This window comes from Miniopterus natalensis, chromosome 2, assembly GCF_054644295.1.
Source record: "Miniopterus natalensis isolate mMinNat1 chromosome 2, mMinNat1.hap1, whole genome shotgun sequence".
NCBI classification, from domain to species: Eukaryota; Metazoa; Chordata; class Mammalia; order Chiroptera; family Miniopteridae; genus Miniopterus; species Miniopterus natalensis.
In genome coordinates this window covers 127,744,623-127,760,356 of record NC_142082.1, presented here as the reverse complement: position 1 = coordinate 127,760,356, position 15,734 = coordinate 127,744,623, and the positions used below count along the sequence as shown (strand labels likewise).

At 35.4% G+C, this 15,734-nt stretch overlaps 1 protein-coding gene across 1 annotated transcript in view; it reads left to right on the top strand.

Annotated features, from left to right (window-relative positions):
• RAB3IP (RAB3A interacting protein) overlaps positions 1–15,734 on the top strand; it is a 56,843-nt gene that overhangs the window by 26,297 nt on the left and 14,812 nt on the right. The window contains exon 4 of the mRNA XM_087814546.1: positions 11,965–12,060. Within this exon, the coding sequence (XP_087670672.1) occupies positions 11,965–12,060 (96 nt within the window). The remainder of the gene's footprint in view (positions 1–11,964; positions 12,061–15,734) is intronic.

The window sequence follows — 15,734 nt, the reverse complement described above, 5'->3', positions numbered from 1 at the left end:
AACTCAAGATGGATAAAAGACTTAAATGTAAGTCATGAAACCATAAAAATCCTAGAAGAAAACATAGGCAGTAAAGTCACAGACATCCCACCTAGTGGAATTTTCACTGATACATCTCCTAGGGCAAGAGAAACCAAAGAAAAAATAAACATATGGGACTACATCAGTCTAAAAAGCTTCTGCACAGCAAAAGAAAACAGCCTCAAAATACAAAGGAACCCCATGGTCTGGGAAAACATATTTGCCAAGGATGGATCTGATAAGGGGCTAATTTCCAAAGTGTACAAAGAACTCATACTGCTTAGCAAGAGGAAGACAAACAATCCAATTAAGAAATGGGCAAAGGACCTGAATAGACACTTCTCCAAAGAGAACATACAAATGGCCAAGAGACATATGAGAAAATGCTCGACGTCACTAATCATCAGAGAGATGCAAATTAAAACCACGATGAGGGATCACTTCACTCCTGTGAGAATGGCTGCCATCAACAAATCAACAAACGACTTGTGCTTGTGAGGGTGTGGAGAAAGGGGAACCCTGGTACACTGCTGGTGGGAATGCAGACTGGTGTAGCCACTATGGAAAACAGTATGAGGGTTCCTCAAAAAATTAAAAATGGAGCTGCCTTTTGACCCAGTGATCCCACTTCTAGGAATATATCCTAAGAATCCTGAAACACTCATCAGAAAGAATATATGCACCCCTATGTTCATAGCAGTGCAATTTACAATAGCTAAGATCTGGAAACAGCCCAAGTGCCCATCCGTAGATGAGTGGATACAAAAGCTGTGGGACGTATACACCATGGAATACTACGCAGCTGTAAAGAAGGTTCTTGGACCCTTTGGGACAGTATGGATGGACCTGGAGAAAATTATACTGTGTGAAATAAGCCAGGCGGAGAAAGACAAACATCACATGATCTCACTTATATGTGGAATCTAAAGAACTTAATAAACTGATGAACAGAATGGATTCATTGACCTGGAAGCATGGATCAGACCGACGATTGTCAGAGGGATGGAGGAGGGCGGGTGGGTGGAGGGGGAGAGAGTAACCAAAGAATTTATGTGCATATATACACAACCCAAGGACATGGACAATGGTGGGAAGAGGGACTGGGGAAGGGGGTGGGATGGGATGGAACGGGTTATTGGGGAGATAAAGGGACGTTTGTAATATTTTAAACAAAAAAAGTAGAGAAAAATAGCAAAACCACAGTAAGTAGAAGGAAGGAAATAATAAAAAGCAAAAATCAATGAAATTGACAGAAAAACTAGAGAAAATGACTGAAACAAAGTGCTGTTTTTGTGTGTGTGTGTGTGTTTATCCTCACCTGAGGACACTTTTTACATTGCTTTTCAGAGAGAGTGGAAGGGGGAGAAAGAGAGAGAGAAACATCAATGTGAGAGAGACACATTGATTGGTTGCCTCTAGCACGAGCCCCAACCAGGGCCGGGGATTGAGCCTGCAACCGAGGGACTTGCCCTTGGATGGATTGAACTTGGGACCCTTCAGTCCGTAGGCCAACACTCTAATCGCTGAGCCAAACTGGCTAGGGCAGTGCTGGTTTCTTTAAAAGATCAGTAAAATTGACAAATCTCTAGTAGGATTGATAAAAAAAAAATTAAAAAATAACGTGGCATAGATTATATTCAGTAGCAGGAATAAAATGGAATGTCACTGCAGATCCTGCAGACATCAAAAGTGTACAATAAAGGAATAATATGAACAATTCTATGTAAATTTGACAACTTACATTTAGATATTTGAGAAGATTGGATAAACATTCTATAGGTATAATTTGTAGCATATTATGACATTTCAAAAACATATTTACACCCTGTCCCTACGAGACTTGTCAATCAAGAGCATAATATCGATTTTTGTATCCTTAGCACCTGGCATAAACAGTGCAATGTCTGGGATATTTGTTCATTTGCAAATTCTTTAATGAATGGCTGTGGTTAAACAGCCATGCAGATATGTTAAAACATTCAGGTTAAATATGTCTTATCAGAAGGAAAAATCAATAGCCTTTTAAGTCTTTTCCCAAAGAGAAGGGGTATGTTAAGATGCGATTGTATTTGGCTCTGCCATCTGGCTCAGATTTTGTTGTCTTAATACACAGTATTAAGTGAAATTACAGTTTATATAGAGGTAAACTATTAAACATATTCATCTTTGAGAACATGTTATAGTTACTAATTGATCAGAACAGATTGCTAACTTCTTAGCTCAGGTTAGTAATACCTTTTGCAATCTTTAATTAGCTGTATTTAGAGGTACTATTGAGGTAATTGAGATAATAATGACATGTGAACACATACAAATGGTGAACTTTATTATGAGGAGTGCAAGATTGTACTAATACTTTACTGAATTATGGCCGTATGTGAATCAAAATTACGTCAACAGCCATTCTCTTTATTCTGATTATTTAAAGAGAGGCTTGGTAGTTATTTTTTCATCCTTTTTCTTCTAACCTACTTTTGTCTTCCCATTTAAAGTGGGTTGCCTGTAGGCAGCATATAGTTAGGTCTTGCCTTTTTATCTTTCCTAATAATCTCTGCCTTTTAGTTGGTGTGTTTAGATAATTTACATTTAATATGATATTGATATGGTTTGGTTTAAATCTACCATCTTACTATTTGTTTTCTTTTTGTCCCATCTGTTCATTACCCTATCCCCCTTTTTTTACCCCCCTTTTTTCTCCCTTTATGCCTTCTTTTGTATTAATTGTGTATTCTTTATTATTTCATCTTGTCTCCTTTGGCTTATTAACTTTATATGTTGTGCTAATTTAGTGATTGTTAAGGGTTTCTAGTATACCTTTTTAACTTACTGCAGTCTACCTTCTAATAATATTATATACTACATGTAGTATAAGGTCCTTAGAAAAGTATACTTCTGTTTTTCCCCTCCCAGCCTTTGTGCTATGATTGTCATACATTTTACTCTTTAAACTCCACAATGCATTGTTGTTATTTTTGTATTAAGCAATTTATTTTTTTTAAAAAATATTTTTTTTTAAATTAATTTCAGAGAGAGAAAGGGAGAGAGAGAGATAGAAACGTCATTGATGAGAGAGTCATCATTGATCAGCTGCCTCCTCCTGCATGCTCCCGCAACCCAAGGATGTGCCCTGACTGGGAATCAAGCATCGATCTCCTGGATCCTAGGTTGATGCTCAACTGCTAAGCCATGCCTGGGCAAGCATCTCTTTATTTTTAAAGAGATCTAAATGAGGATGAATCTTTTATATTTACTTTTGTAGCTGTCATTTCCAGTGCTCTTTATTCTTTCATGTAGATCCAGATTTCTATCTTATATCATTTTCTTCCTACTTGAAGGACACCCTTTAACGATTTTGTTGTGTGTTTTTGCTGGTGATTAAATTATTTTTAGCTGTTGTATATCTATGTAGGTCTTTATATACACACACACACACACACACACACACACACACTATGTTTTTATTGATTTGTAGAGAGAGAGAGTAAGGGAGAGGGATAGAGAGATAGAAACATCGATGAGAGAAACATCATTGATCAGCTGCCTCTTGCACTCCCACTACTGGGGATGAGCCTGCAACCCAGGCATGTGCCCTGACTGGGAATCAAACCAGTGACCTCTTGGTTCATGGGTGGACACTCAATCACTGAGCCACACTGGCCAGCTGAAGAGGTGAGGTATTTTTTCACCTTTGTTTTTGAAAGACTTTTTTATTCGGTAAAGAATTTTAGATTGATAGTTTCTTCTTTTAGTACTTTAAAGATATTGCTCCATTATCTTCTAGCTTGCATTGTTTCTCACAGAAGTCAGCTGATATCCTTACATTTGTTCCTTTGCATGAAATGTGAGATTCGTTTTTATCACTGGCTGTAAGCAATTTGATTATGATGTACTTTGGTGTAGTTTTCTTCAGATCTCTTGTACTTGGAACTTGTTAAACTTCTTGAATACTTAGGTGAATTTTCATAGAGTTTGGGAGATTTTGGCCATTATTGCCTCTCCTCTCCTTTGGGACTCCTTTTACATGAACATTGGACTGCTTAAAGTTGTCCCACACCTAATTGACACTTTATTCACTTAAAAAAACTTTTCCCCCGTCCATTTCATTGTGGATAATTTCTATTGCTGTGTCTTCAATGTAACTATTTTCTTCTGCAATATCTACTTTGCTAATCCTATACAGTGTATTTTTTTTTATCACAGACATTGTCATTTCATCTCTGAAAGTTTGATTTGGGTCTTTTTAATATTTTCTTTGCTCTATTTAATGTGCTCAGTCTTTCCTCTAGTTCTTTGAACATATGAAATTCAGTTTAATAACTATTTTAATCCTTGTGTAATAATTCTTTTCTTCTTTTCAGGTGATAAGCTAGGACAAATCGTAGGGCTCTTTTCATTTGTTTGCCATATTTGGAACATTGCTGTTTTGTTGCCTGATGTCCATTGCCTTAAAAATTGTTTCATATACTTTTTCCAGTTTTTTAGTTGTGTCAGGTGGGGTGGTAAATATGATCCCTGTTACTCTATCTTGATTGAGAATGAAAGTTCTGTTTCTTTATTCTACCCCAACACAGAAACATACACTTATACACGTATTCCTACTTTCATGAGGATAAGGATTACATGTGTTTTTGCTCATGGCTATATCTTGAGCTTGGGTTTTCAATATATTTCATTGATTAAATGAATATGTATATGTGTGTGCAGTTACACTGTTGTATGAATAGACACACACATGTAATATGTTGGTTAGGAACAAACTAGCTGCTTGTAAGCAATCCCTAAATTTTACTGACTTAATAGTTCATATTTATTCTTTTAACACTCTAAAGTAGATGCTCCTAGTTGATAGGAGCATCTTTGTGAATGAAATAATTTACAGATCTGTTTCTTCTGTCTTGGACCTTTGTAGTCTTTTAAAGTTTTATTTTTGTCTGTACTTAATGGAATGAAGGGCAAAGATAGCTTGGAGAAAGCACACCTGCTTCTAAGAAGCTTTGACTTAGAAGTGATAAACATAACTGTTCCTCACATTCCTTGGTGTGAACAGTTTCGTGTGCTGATACTTAGATGTGCGGTGGGCTGGGAAATGTAGTCCCTGGCTGGGCAGCAAGTCCATAATGTGTGTACACCCACATGATCATTGAATTTCAGGTACAGGGGAAGCCAGAGATGATGATGATGCCCTTCAGCCTTTTGGCCGTCCACAGGTCATTGCTGAAGAACAGTTTTTGTTGGAATTCTGAGGCAGAAGTTCTGCTTTAGTATATCTTTATTAAAATGTAGCTTCTCGGATTCTGCTGAAACAAAATCATTGTGTTAAGGCTTTCACTAAACTCTCCTGTTGATTCTTATATTTCCTGAAGTGTGAGACCTACTGGTATAAGGAGTTACTTTCATCTTTTAATTATTCTTCCCTAGAAGAGAATAACTTGGAACATAAAATCCAATGGAATGTCTTAGAGCCACAGAAAGTCGCTCAAAAACACATACCTGTACCAAATCCAAGTTCAGAAGGGCCCTACTAACGGTGGCCAAGGATGTTTATAAACATTTACTATGTTCTTTATAAAGAAACACTACTTGAGTAAACAAAGTACACATGGCATTATTCTAGGCCCTGTAGAGGGCAAAAATAATTTTGGGGGGGGATCCTGTCCTTAAGGTATTTCTAGTTGGGGAGAAAAGACATGTATACATGATAATGTTTCCCTGATTTTGAGTTGTACTTGTTTTCCTGTTTTAAGATATCTGAAATCAGTATGAGTTTTAAAATTGCTCTCAGCTAGTCAATAATCATGACAGTTGTCACTGACTACTTGTGTATAAGCTTGGTCATAGTTGTTCATGTGTGATTAATTCAATTGAATTATGTGATTTGGGTGCTGTATTTTTTGGACTTAATTACTAGGTTAAATATCTTCAAAATGATCTCACTATGATACAACATTCATACAAAAAGAAAGGCACAAAAGAGAAAAATGACACATGATAAAAATCTGTCTTCGTCAGTTTAATGGAGTTCTTCCTATTAAGCGTAAAATGAAAATTCTGAGCAAAAAAAAAGCATTGTATCATAGTTTCATTGACAGCGTTTTTATTTTTTGATGTATAAAATGTTTATCTTAAAAATTATGTCTTAAATTTGATGAAACACTTGATCAGAAGTCTCACACTCTGTGTTTTAAATATCTCTCAAATTTATTTTCTGTGCTATCACCACTCTAAATCTGTACGTCTTGCCTAAAATATCGCAATGATCAACTGTTTTCTTTGTCTGCAGTCTTTTTTTTTGACCTAGCCACACTGTCCAAGTTATCATTTTGAACTGCAAATCAGTTTGTCACCATTCTGCTTAAAATCTGTCAGTGATTTTCCATTGCCTTTGAGATAATTTCTTCTTGTCTTTAAAGTAAGCCTCAATTTCTTAGCCATGGCTTTTCAGGACTGGCCATAAACCTTTCAGGCATTACCGTCTTGTGGCATCCATGCCTCCACGTCTTTAGTTATAAAACATACTGTTTTATTCCTTCTTTTACATTTGGCAAACTCATTTTTCTAGTATGTACATATTACTACTATAGCCCTTACCAGATTGCCTTATGAATCTGTTTAAAGATTTGCTACCTTCAGGGGGCTATGACTGTGAAAACCATGGACTAGATCTCACTTCTTTTCTGTGTCTTCAACACCTAGATAAATGCCTGATGCTGATAGAAAAATTAGCATTAGTTAACACAAAATTCTTGTTTGTTGAAGGAATGAATTTTGAAAACTATATTACAATAATGAAAAGTACAAATTAAATTCTAAAAAAAATATTCACATGAGATACAAATTTGACTTCATATAGGTAGATAAGTTGCACCTTGAAGCATAAAAAGAAGGTAGTTGGACATTTATGGGGAAAGGATTAGTCCAACCCAATAAGATCATTTTGGGGAATGAAACAATGAATCAGACCAATTTAACTCCAGCTTTACTGCATGGATCAAGGGAAATAACTTTGAAAAGGAAAATTGAGCACATGTAAAGGGTCTTTAGTATTAGAGTGAAGTTTATGCCACTTTGGTAGACTAGGGAGCAATTCAAGAATTTTGCTTTCATGAATGATGTATGTATTGCTCTAATAGATTGGAAGCTTCTCAAGGGGTAGTATCTGGGTTTTGTATTCTGAAGTTTTACCATAGTGCCTACCTAGTAGGAAATGTTCACTGAATTGATTTAATTTTCATATGTACTTACAAAATAGTGAAATTTTAGGCTTTGAAACAACCTGGTATTAAATTTATGCATTTATAGATTTATAAATTAACTCAGGGAAATTGGCATCTTTATAATCCCTTGCTATCCAAGAACGTGGTATATCCTTTCTGTTTGTTTAAGTCTACTTCTATATCGGGGAGTATTTTAAAGTTTTCATTTTACATTGCAGTTTTAGCATTATGAAGTTTCCTTTGTCTTGAATGATTTCGCCATGTATCCTGTGTAGTCTGCTATCAAGATTGACAGCCCTATTTTATTTTTATTTGTATTATATTTTTTAGAATACTTCTGCATATCCTTTTATTTTTAATCTGTATGAATCACTTTGTTTTAGGTATGTCTCTTGTATAGAGCATAGAATGGATTTTGCTTTTTTAGCCAATCTGAAAATCATTTTCTTTTAATAGGTGAGTTATGCCCATTTGCATTTATTGGTAAATGTGCTACATTTAGGCATGTTTCTATTGTCTTTTCACTGTGTGCTCCATTGTGTGTGTGTGTGTGTGTGTGTGTGTGTGTCCTCCTCCTTTTTTCCTTTTTGGTATTTGGGAATGTTTGATTGCCGTTCTAGTTGTTACCTTTCATTGAAGATATAAATATCTCATAACCTTTCTTTAGCTACTGCCTTTGTTCCTTCCCATGAGAAATACTAAAATTACTAGTTACTGTTTCTTTTTCTTGTATAATTAAATTGTAGTTAAAATATTATCTTAATATTAACCTCTGTGGTGTTAAATATGTTTAGTTTTATACTAATTGATTTGTGAGCCTCAAAGTGATTTGTTTCGTTTTACTCCCAGTTAATATTTCAGATGTTTGTGAATTTAGTTTCCTTTCTCCTATTTTTGTTTGTGTGTGTTATTTTTACATTCCTGAAGCTTATAACATTCACATAACTGTTTTGTCTGCTTTATCTCTATTAAAGAAAACACAAAACCTACTTTATTTTTTAGAGCAGTTTTAGGTTCACAGAAAAATTGAGAGAGAAGTACCGAGTTCCCTTAAAGCTCCTGTCTCAATACACACACAGCCTCCTCCGTTACCCACATCCTGCACCAGAGTAGTCCATTTGTTACAACTGATGACACTGACACATCATTATCCCCAAAGTCCTGCGTTTACATTAGGGTTTACTCTTGGTGTTGTACATCTGAGTTTTATCAAATGTATAGTGACGTGTCTGCCATTACAGTGTCACCCAGAATAGTTTCACTGCCCTAAAAATTCTCTATGCTCTAAACTCTGTCAGCCATTGGTCTTTTGACTGTCTCCATAGTTTTACCTTTTTCAGAGTGTCATATAGTTGGAATATACAGTAAGTAGCCTTTTCAGATTGGACTTTTTAAATGCAGTAATATGCATTTATTTTCCTCCATGCCTTTTCATGGCTTGGTAGCCCATTTCCTTTTAGTGCTGAGTAATACTCCTTTATCTGGATGTGTTACAGTTTATCCATTCACCTACTGAATTTTTTACCCATCTGCCTATATTTTGGTTGTTTCCCCAGTTTTGGCACTTACGAGTGTATAAACATTCAAGTGTAGATTTTTGTGTGGACCTAAGTTTCCCATTCCTTTGGTTTAATATCAAGAAGTGCGATTGCTGGATTGTGTGGTAAGAATTTATTTCGTTTTTGTCAGACTGCTTTCGGTCTGTTAGCCAGTTACCTTCCCAGAGACAACCATGCTTAGGAGGTTCTTATGTATTCCCATAAAGGCTTTCTATATGCACAAAACTAAATATTACCTATTGAAATATGTAAAGGTATGTAAACACTGTTCACATCTTGCATTTTTTACTTAAGCTGTCTTGGCACCTCTCCCTCAGCATTCACATTAACCGTAACCCCAATCCTGAAATTGAACCCATATCATTGTATGGATTACTGTAGTTTATTTAACCAGTTCCTTATAGATATTTAGGTTATTTCTAATCTTTTTTTATATCGAGCACTGTTGCAATAAATATTCTTATGTATATTAATAAAAAGAATATGTTTGGTTTTTAAAAATAACTCCTAAACTATCTTCCAAAGTGGCTGTACCATTTTGCATTCCTACCAGCAGTGAATGAGAGTCCCTGTTGCTCCCCAACCTTGCCAGCATTTAGTGTTGTCTGTATTTTGTTTTTTGGCCATTCTAATAGGTATATGATGGTACTCATTTTAATTTGTGTTTCCCTGATTTCATATAATATGGAACATCTTTTAATATGCTTGTTTGCTCTCTGTATATCTTTTTGGTGAGGTGTCTGTTCAGGTCTTTTGCCTGTTTTGTAACCAAGTTGTTCATTTTCTTATTGTTGAGTTTTAAGAATTCTTTTTTAAAAAAAATATATCTTTATTGATTTCAGAGAGAGGAAAGGAGAGGGAGAGAGAGAGACAGAAACATCAATGATGAGAGAGTCATTGATCGAGCCCACAACCCGGGCATGTGCCCTGACTGGGAATCGAACCCCGATTGCCTGGATCCCAAGTCGACGCTCAACCACTGAGCCAAGAATTCTTTGTATATTTGGGATACCCATCCTTTATCAGATATGTCTTTTGCAGATATTTTTCTCCCAGCCGGTAGCTTGTGTTTTCATTCTCTGGATATCCCCGTCTTTTATTTGTAGTTCTAGAATTAAGTGTATTTGCTTCTCACCCCCAGTCTTTAATGTTATATCTTCTTCAGTTTTTTGTTGATTATCTGAAACTCATTCTCCACTCGATCACTCAGGCATGCTCGGGATATTCTCTGTAAAGTTTTACAGGTTTATAACTCTTTGTCTCTGACCTTACACTTGAAGGACACTTTGGCTAGATTTAAAATCTTCATCTCACATTTTTTTCTCCTTTGGGTATCGTAAAAATGTTACTGCATTGTTTTCTAGCATAAAATGCTGTTGATGTTTAATACCAGTCTGATTTCCTTTCCCTTATGGGTGACTTGGCTTCGTGTTTATAACTTTTTTATTATGATAACTTCGCATATTTTTGTCTGTTTTCCATGTTTCAATGAATTGGATTTTCTGGAGTATAGGAGGAGGTTTCTGTGAAGGAGTAGGATAAACCAGGATAGCTTTCTTAGTTTTACGTTTGAGGGCTTTCCCTTCTGTTGTTATTGGTGTATCTGTTTAGCCACTTCTATCCCTCAGAGGTAAGCCTTGTTCAGGAAGGTTTTCTCCTCCAGCCCAGTGTCTCTGTGAGCTTTACAGGCTTAAAATTACATCATAAGATACATTTTTTATAGTATTTTCTGCAATCTGTTTCCTTTGGAACTTTGCCCTCACCTTCCTCCTTTAATACCAGAAACTTCTCTCTGTCTCTGTTATTCCTGTCCTGCAATTTGGTTTCAGATTTCAAGAGTTTTTCACCTAGTGTGGAGCTCTGTCCTGGAAGGGTTTCTTTGCTGGATGCTTTGACAGACCTGAGAGTTTAGCGCTTCACAGTACTGTTTGCTGCCTCAGGACAGATTTTTGCACTCACCTGCAAATGGGAAAGCCTTTCCCTTTTTTCTTCCAGTCTCCACCAATGGTACAATACTTTGCTTTTGGGGTATTTGTAGTGATTTTTTGGTTCTGAGGGTTTGCAGGGTGCTCTGTAGTCCCATTCACTTCCTGTTGCTCTGTTCCACACAGTTGCTGCTCCTGCAGTGTTGGCCATGTAGCCACGTTCCCTCAGAGTCTTAAGATTTGAGGGGATTCTCTTTTACCTACTTTTATTGAGGATGTAGTATTGCTGAGGGTGTAGTTCTTCTGCTATCCCTGTTGGTATATTTAGCTTTCAGGAGTTATCCTTGGGAGATTCAAAAACTGTGCTGCCACCACAGTTATTACACAACTAACCCGTTATTTTATTAGTGTAGTTGTGACCAATATATAAGGAGCTTGAATTTCTTTATCTCTAAGTTTGAGTGATTAATTTAGGGCAACATATAAAATTGTATATTTGCAACATCTTAAAAAAATTTTTTTTAATTTAACTGATTTTTAATTTTTCAACTACAGTTGACATACAATATTATATTCGTTCCATGTGTACACCCCAGTGATTATACATTATATAACTTAGTAAGTGATAATCCCGATAAATCTCATACCCATCTGACACCATACTGTAACATATTAATATAGGAATTATTTAACATTTTTGTGTGACCTGTTGGGAGTCATGTGTAAATGTAAGGTGTGATTTTTGTTGTTACCTCTGGTTGTAGTGTTAAAATGGTATAGTCTCCTAATGGAAACTTTAGACTAATTGCGGTATGGTAAATAAAATGATCAGTAAACAATTTTTAAAGTATACATGGGGAAAAACCTGTTGAACTTTTATTGACATGAATAAGCATAATTGAAGAAATTGTTCGATTGATGGAAATAAGTATGTTCAGAGAAAAGTTAAGGGAAAAAAGAATGAAATCATTTAATTGTTTATTTTCACATGTAATATATAAGAATTTAATCTTTGGATGTTTTATAAAAGAAATGTGAAGCTTTAATATGTGAGTTAGAATTATTTGTAATTTTTAATTTGCCTGATTGTCTTCCACATAGCAAGTGCTAAACAAACATTTTTAGTGTAAATATTATGGGAGGGGACTATTAATATTTTGTAATTTTATTATTAAAGATTATATAGTCTGCTGAATCTAACCTCAAATTATGGAAATCCAAAATAAAATGATCAATTTCTCACAGGAACTGAAGTTAAAAGATGAAGAGTGTGAGAGGCTTTCTAAAGTACGAGATCAACTTGGACAGGAATTGGAGGAACTCACAGCTAGTCTATTTGAGGTTGGTCTATTTACATCTTGGCCAAAAGCAAAGTCTTGATTTTTATATGTTGGTAGAGTTGGTTTTTGAGGGAATCTTGAGAAAAATATGCTTAGCTTGATGCATATTTATAAGTCTTTTAAGAAAAAATAAAAATTTTAAGAAATGTAGAGTCTGCAACTTAAAATGCTGTGAAAATGAAAAAACACTATGGGCTACCAGTATCAGGTTGTTTAAAAATGCATGTGTGGAAATAAAGAGGAAAGTTTTAATTTTTATTTTTACCAAGTACTGAGGGACTGCTTTAGAGTAACTGTATATGACTCCACAACAAAGATGGCAAACCCGTGATGTATATCTGGTATGGGATGATTTGAGGAATGTTAGGAGGTACATCGACTTGTTAGAAGGTACATCTACTTGTTAAAAGGTACAACTTTTTATCTCCAGCCTGCCACTGGGACCAAAATTTTTACCCAGCTCAGTGTTTCTCAATAGGGGTGCCATTGATATTGTAGGACATTTAGCAGCCTTAGTAGTAGCCATGGTTCTCCCGGAAACAGAACTAATAGGATGTGTGGATATACATAGATATATATACATGTATACAGAAAGGGGCTTATATAAAGAATTGGCTCATGCGATTATGGTGGCTGGTAAGTCCCAGGTTTTGCAGGGTTAGTTGGCAGGCTGGAGACCTAGAACGGCCAATGGTATAGTTCCAGTCCAAGTCCAACGGCTTGAGGACCAGGAGAGCTGATGGTACGATTCTAGTTCTGAGGCTGACAGCCTCAAGACCCAGGAAGAGTTCATGTTTCAGTTCGAGTCTGAAGGCAGGAAGAATTCTCTTTTTCTGTGGCGATCAGCCTTTTGTTCTATTCAGGCCTTCAACTGACGGCATGAGGCCTACCCACATTATGGAGGGCAGTCTGCTTTGCTCAGTCTACTGATTTAAATGTTATCTCATCCAGGAACACCCTCATAGAAACACCCAGAATAATGTTTGACCAAATATCTGGGCAGCCCCTGTGGCCAGTCAAGTTGACAAACAAAATTAACCATCATATTTGGTTTTGCCTCCAAAATGCTAGATACTCCCTGATCATTTTGACAACTTAACCATGAGGGGTGGGTAGAGGATAGTACTTCCCTTGCTGTTAAGAATTACTTCAATGTTTAGGTTAGCCTCCAGAAATGTTCCTTATCAAAAACATTGATGTGTTACTAGAATGACTAATGTTATTATCACTTACCAATATTTTTTTTCTTAAAATCTTGTTCTTAAAACTTCTAATGTAATACAAGATTTAAGGGGAAAGTTTTCTTCTTCCTTTATTTGTATTTATGCAGCATCTATTTCAGTGTTGGATATACATATTTGCTCACTTAATTGTAATCCTAATATATTTTGTAGGGTTTTCCCCCCCAATAAACCTCTTTCCATGTTACTGCGTAGTCAGTGCAGTGATAGAATAATTTATCAAATGCATATTCCACAGTTTTTATCATTACAAGTAGCATCGCAGTGGATATATTCCGATATGTGAGCTTTCCGTGTGCCTTCTGCTCCACACCTATTCGCCCTCTCCTTTTTTGAGGGGCCATTTTTTTTCATGAACATTTAAAACCTAATTTATTTTTTGTTTTGTTAGCTAGTTATCAAAGAGGAAAAGAAATTTAAGGTGGAGGAGAATGGGAAGTTAAAGATCTGGAACAGGAGCTGTGTGACTTGTTACATTTTGTGTGTATAAGGGTATATAGAAACAAGAATTTTTCTTCCAATATTGGCTAGCAAAAGAAAATTTTTAATGATATGTGGATACTAGATAGGAAATCAAATATGTTATACTACTAATGTTAATTTTGATTTCTTACCTGTCTGCTCTTAATTTTAGCCCTGCTTAGCTCTACCCTTCTCTACTTACATGTATATTCTGTTAGATGAAGTAGAAGGAAAACAAACAGAAAGAAACTGTTTCCTCTCTCTAGCAGGATTTGAAGAGCCAGAAGTGCAGTTTGTGCAGTTAATGAAAGAGTATATCTAAAATATATAGTTTTGGGATCCCTAACCTGTTCCTAACCTTACAGTGGCTAATAGCATTGACACTGTAAACTTTCTGGGAAAGAAATTACACTGATTAAACATGATTTTAATAATGAAGAAAGTTGTATTTAAACCAATTATTTATGAATTTTAAAAAATGGTGCTAGCCCGGCCAGACGTGGCTCAGTGGTTGAGCGTCGACCTAGGATCCAGGAGATTGCGGTTCGATTCCTGGTCAGGGCACATACCAGGGTTGCGGGCTTGATCCCCAGTTGGGGTTGTGTGGGAGGCGGCTGATCAATGACTCTCTCATCATTGATGTTTCTATCTCTCTCCCTCTCCGTTCCTCTCTGAAATCAATAAAGATATGTTTAAAAAAACAAACCAAAAAATGGTGCTAAAAGTTTTTCCTCTGGTCTTAACTGTGGCTTCAGGATCTCAGTTTACCATTCTCTTATGAAAAGATTTTTTGCTTGCTTTTTACGTATATGTATATATGTGTATAGTTTTAAGAGTTAAAGATTCTGAATAAAATCAATTTGTACAGTTTTGGTAAACTTAACATGTAAATTCAAATTAGCAGTTTATTATGTATGATGAATAATCTTGAATATAATTATACTTTGTAGCAAAGTTGAGTCTTAAAATTATCAAATAGAAGAACTCAAGTTTTATATGTGTGTGTGTGTATATATATATATATATATTTTTTTTTTTTTTTGTAGTATCTCAGATTTTGAGATAATACTATAAAATGAAGTCAGTTGAAAGAATGCTTTACAAAGTAGTCTACATTTAATGTGGGAAAAGAGATAGGTAATCTTAAGATTTTTTTAATATTTAGTCTGCCAGTTTTAGTAAATTTTTATGCTATGTCTAGTTTTTTCTCCATAATGCTGTGAGGCATAAAGTCTAAATTATCATTTTATCTTTGAAGAAAATGAGGCATCAATAGCCTAAGGAGCAATGCTAGGACTCAGATTCTTGCCTTAAGTACTATAAAAATCTTAAGTGGCTTTTGTCACAAGCCACAGAAAAGGAGTCACCATTGAGGCCCCTCCTCATCCCACCTTGGAACTGTCAGAAGATGTTGTAACAGAACCTCGAGAACATAAAGCAGGGACATCTGCCTTTCCGTTTTGATACAAACACTGTCTTCCCAGTCACCCTCATTTCTTACCTAGATCAGTATATGCCAAACTTTTTATTCATGTACCTGATCAGTAAAAACAAAATTTGAGCATGTACCTTAATTGTGATGAAGATACCTGATATTTATTGAGTGTTCCCTGTGTGCTAGGCACTGTTCTAAGAGCTTAATACTTACTTATAAATTATATGCATACACTAACATTCATAATAATGGTACATAAATTATAAAACAATTTTGAATGGTGAGAATTATAATGCTTAAAATTTTTTTAATAGTACAAAATATTTTCTTCTCACTAACTTGTGTGTGCATTTACTTACATATTTGGTGAGGACAGTGTGATTGAATATGTTACCTTGTTTTTGAAAATCTTGTTTTAACAATTTATTATCCAGATGAAGGTCTGGTCTAAGTGTTGTTGTTTTTTAAAAAATTAGATTTAATGCTGCTGATAACTCACAAATATATTGATCCAAATGGAAGAAGTATATCTTCTAT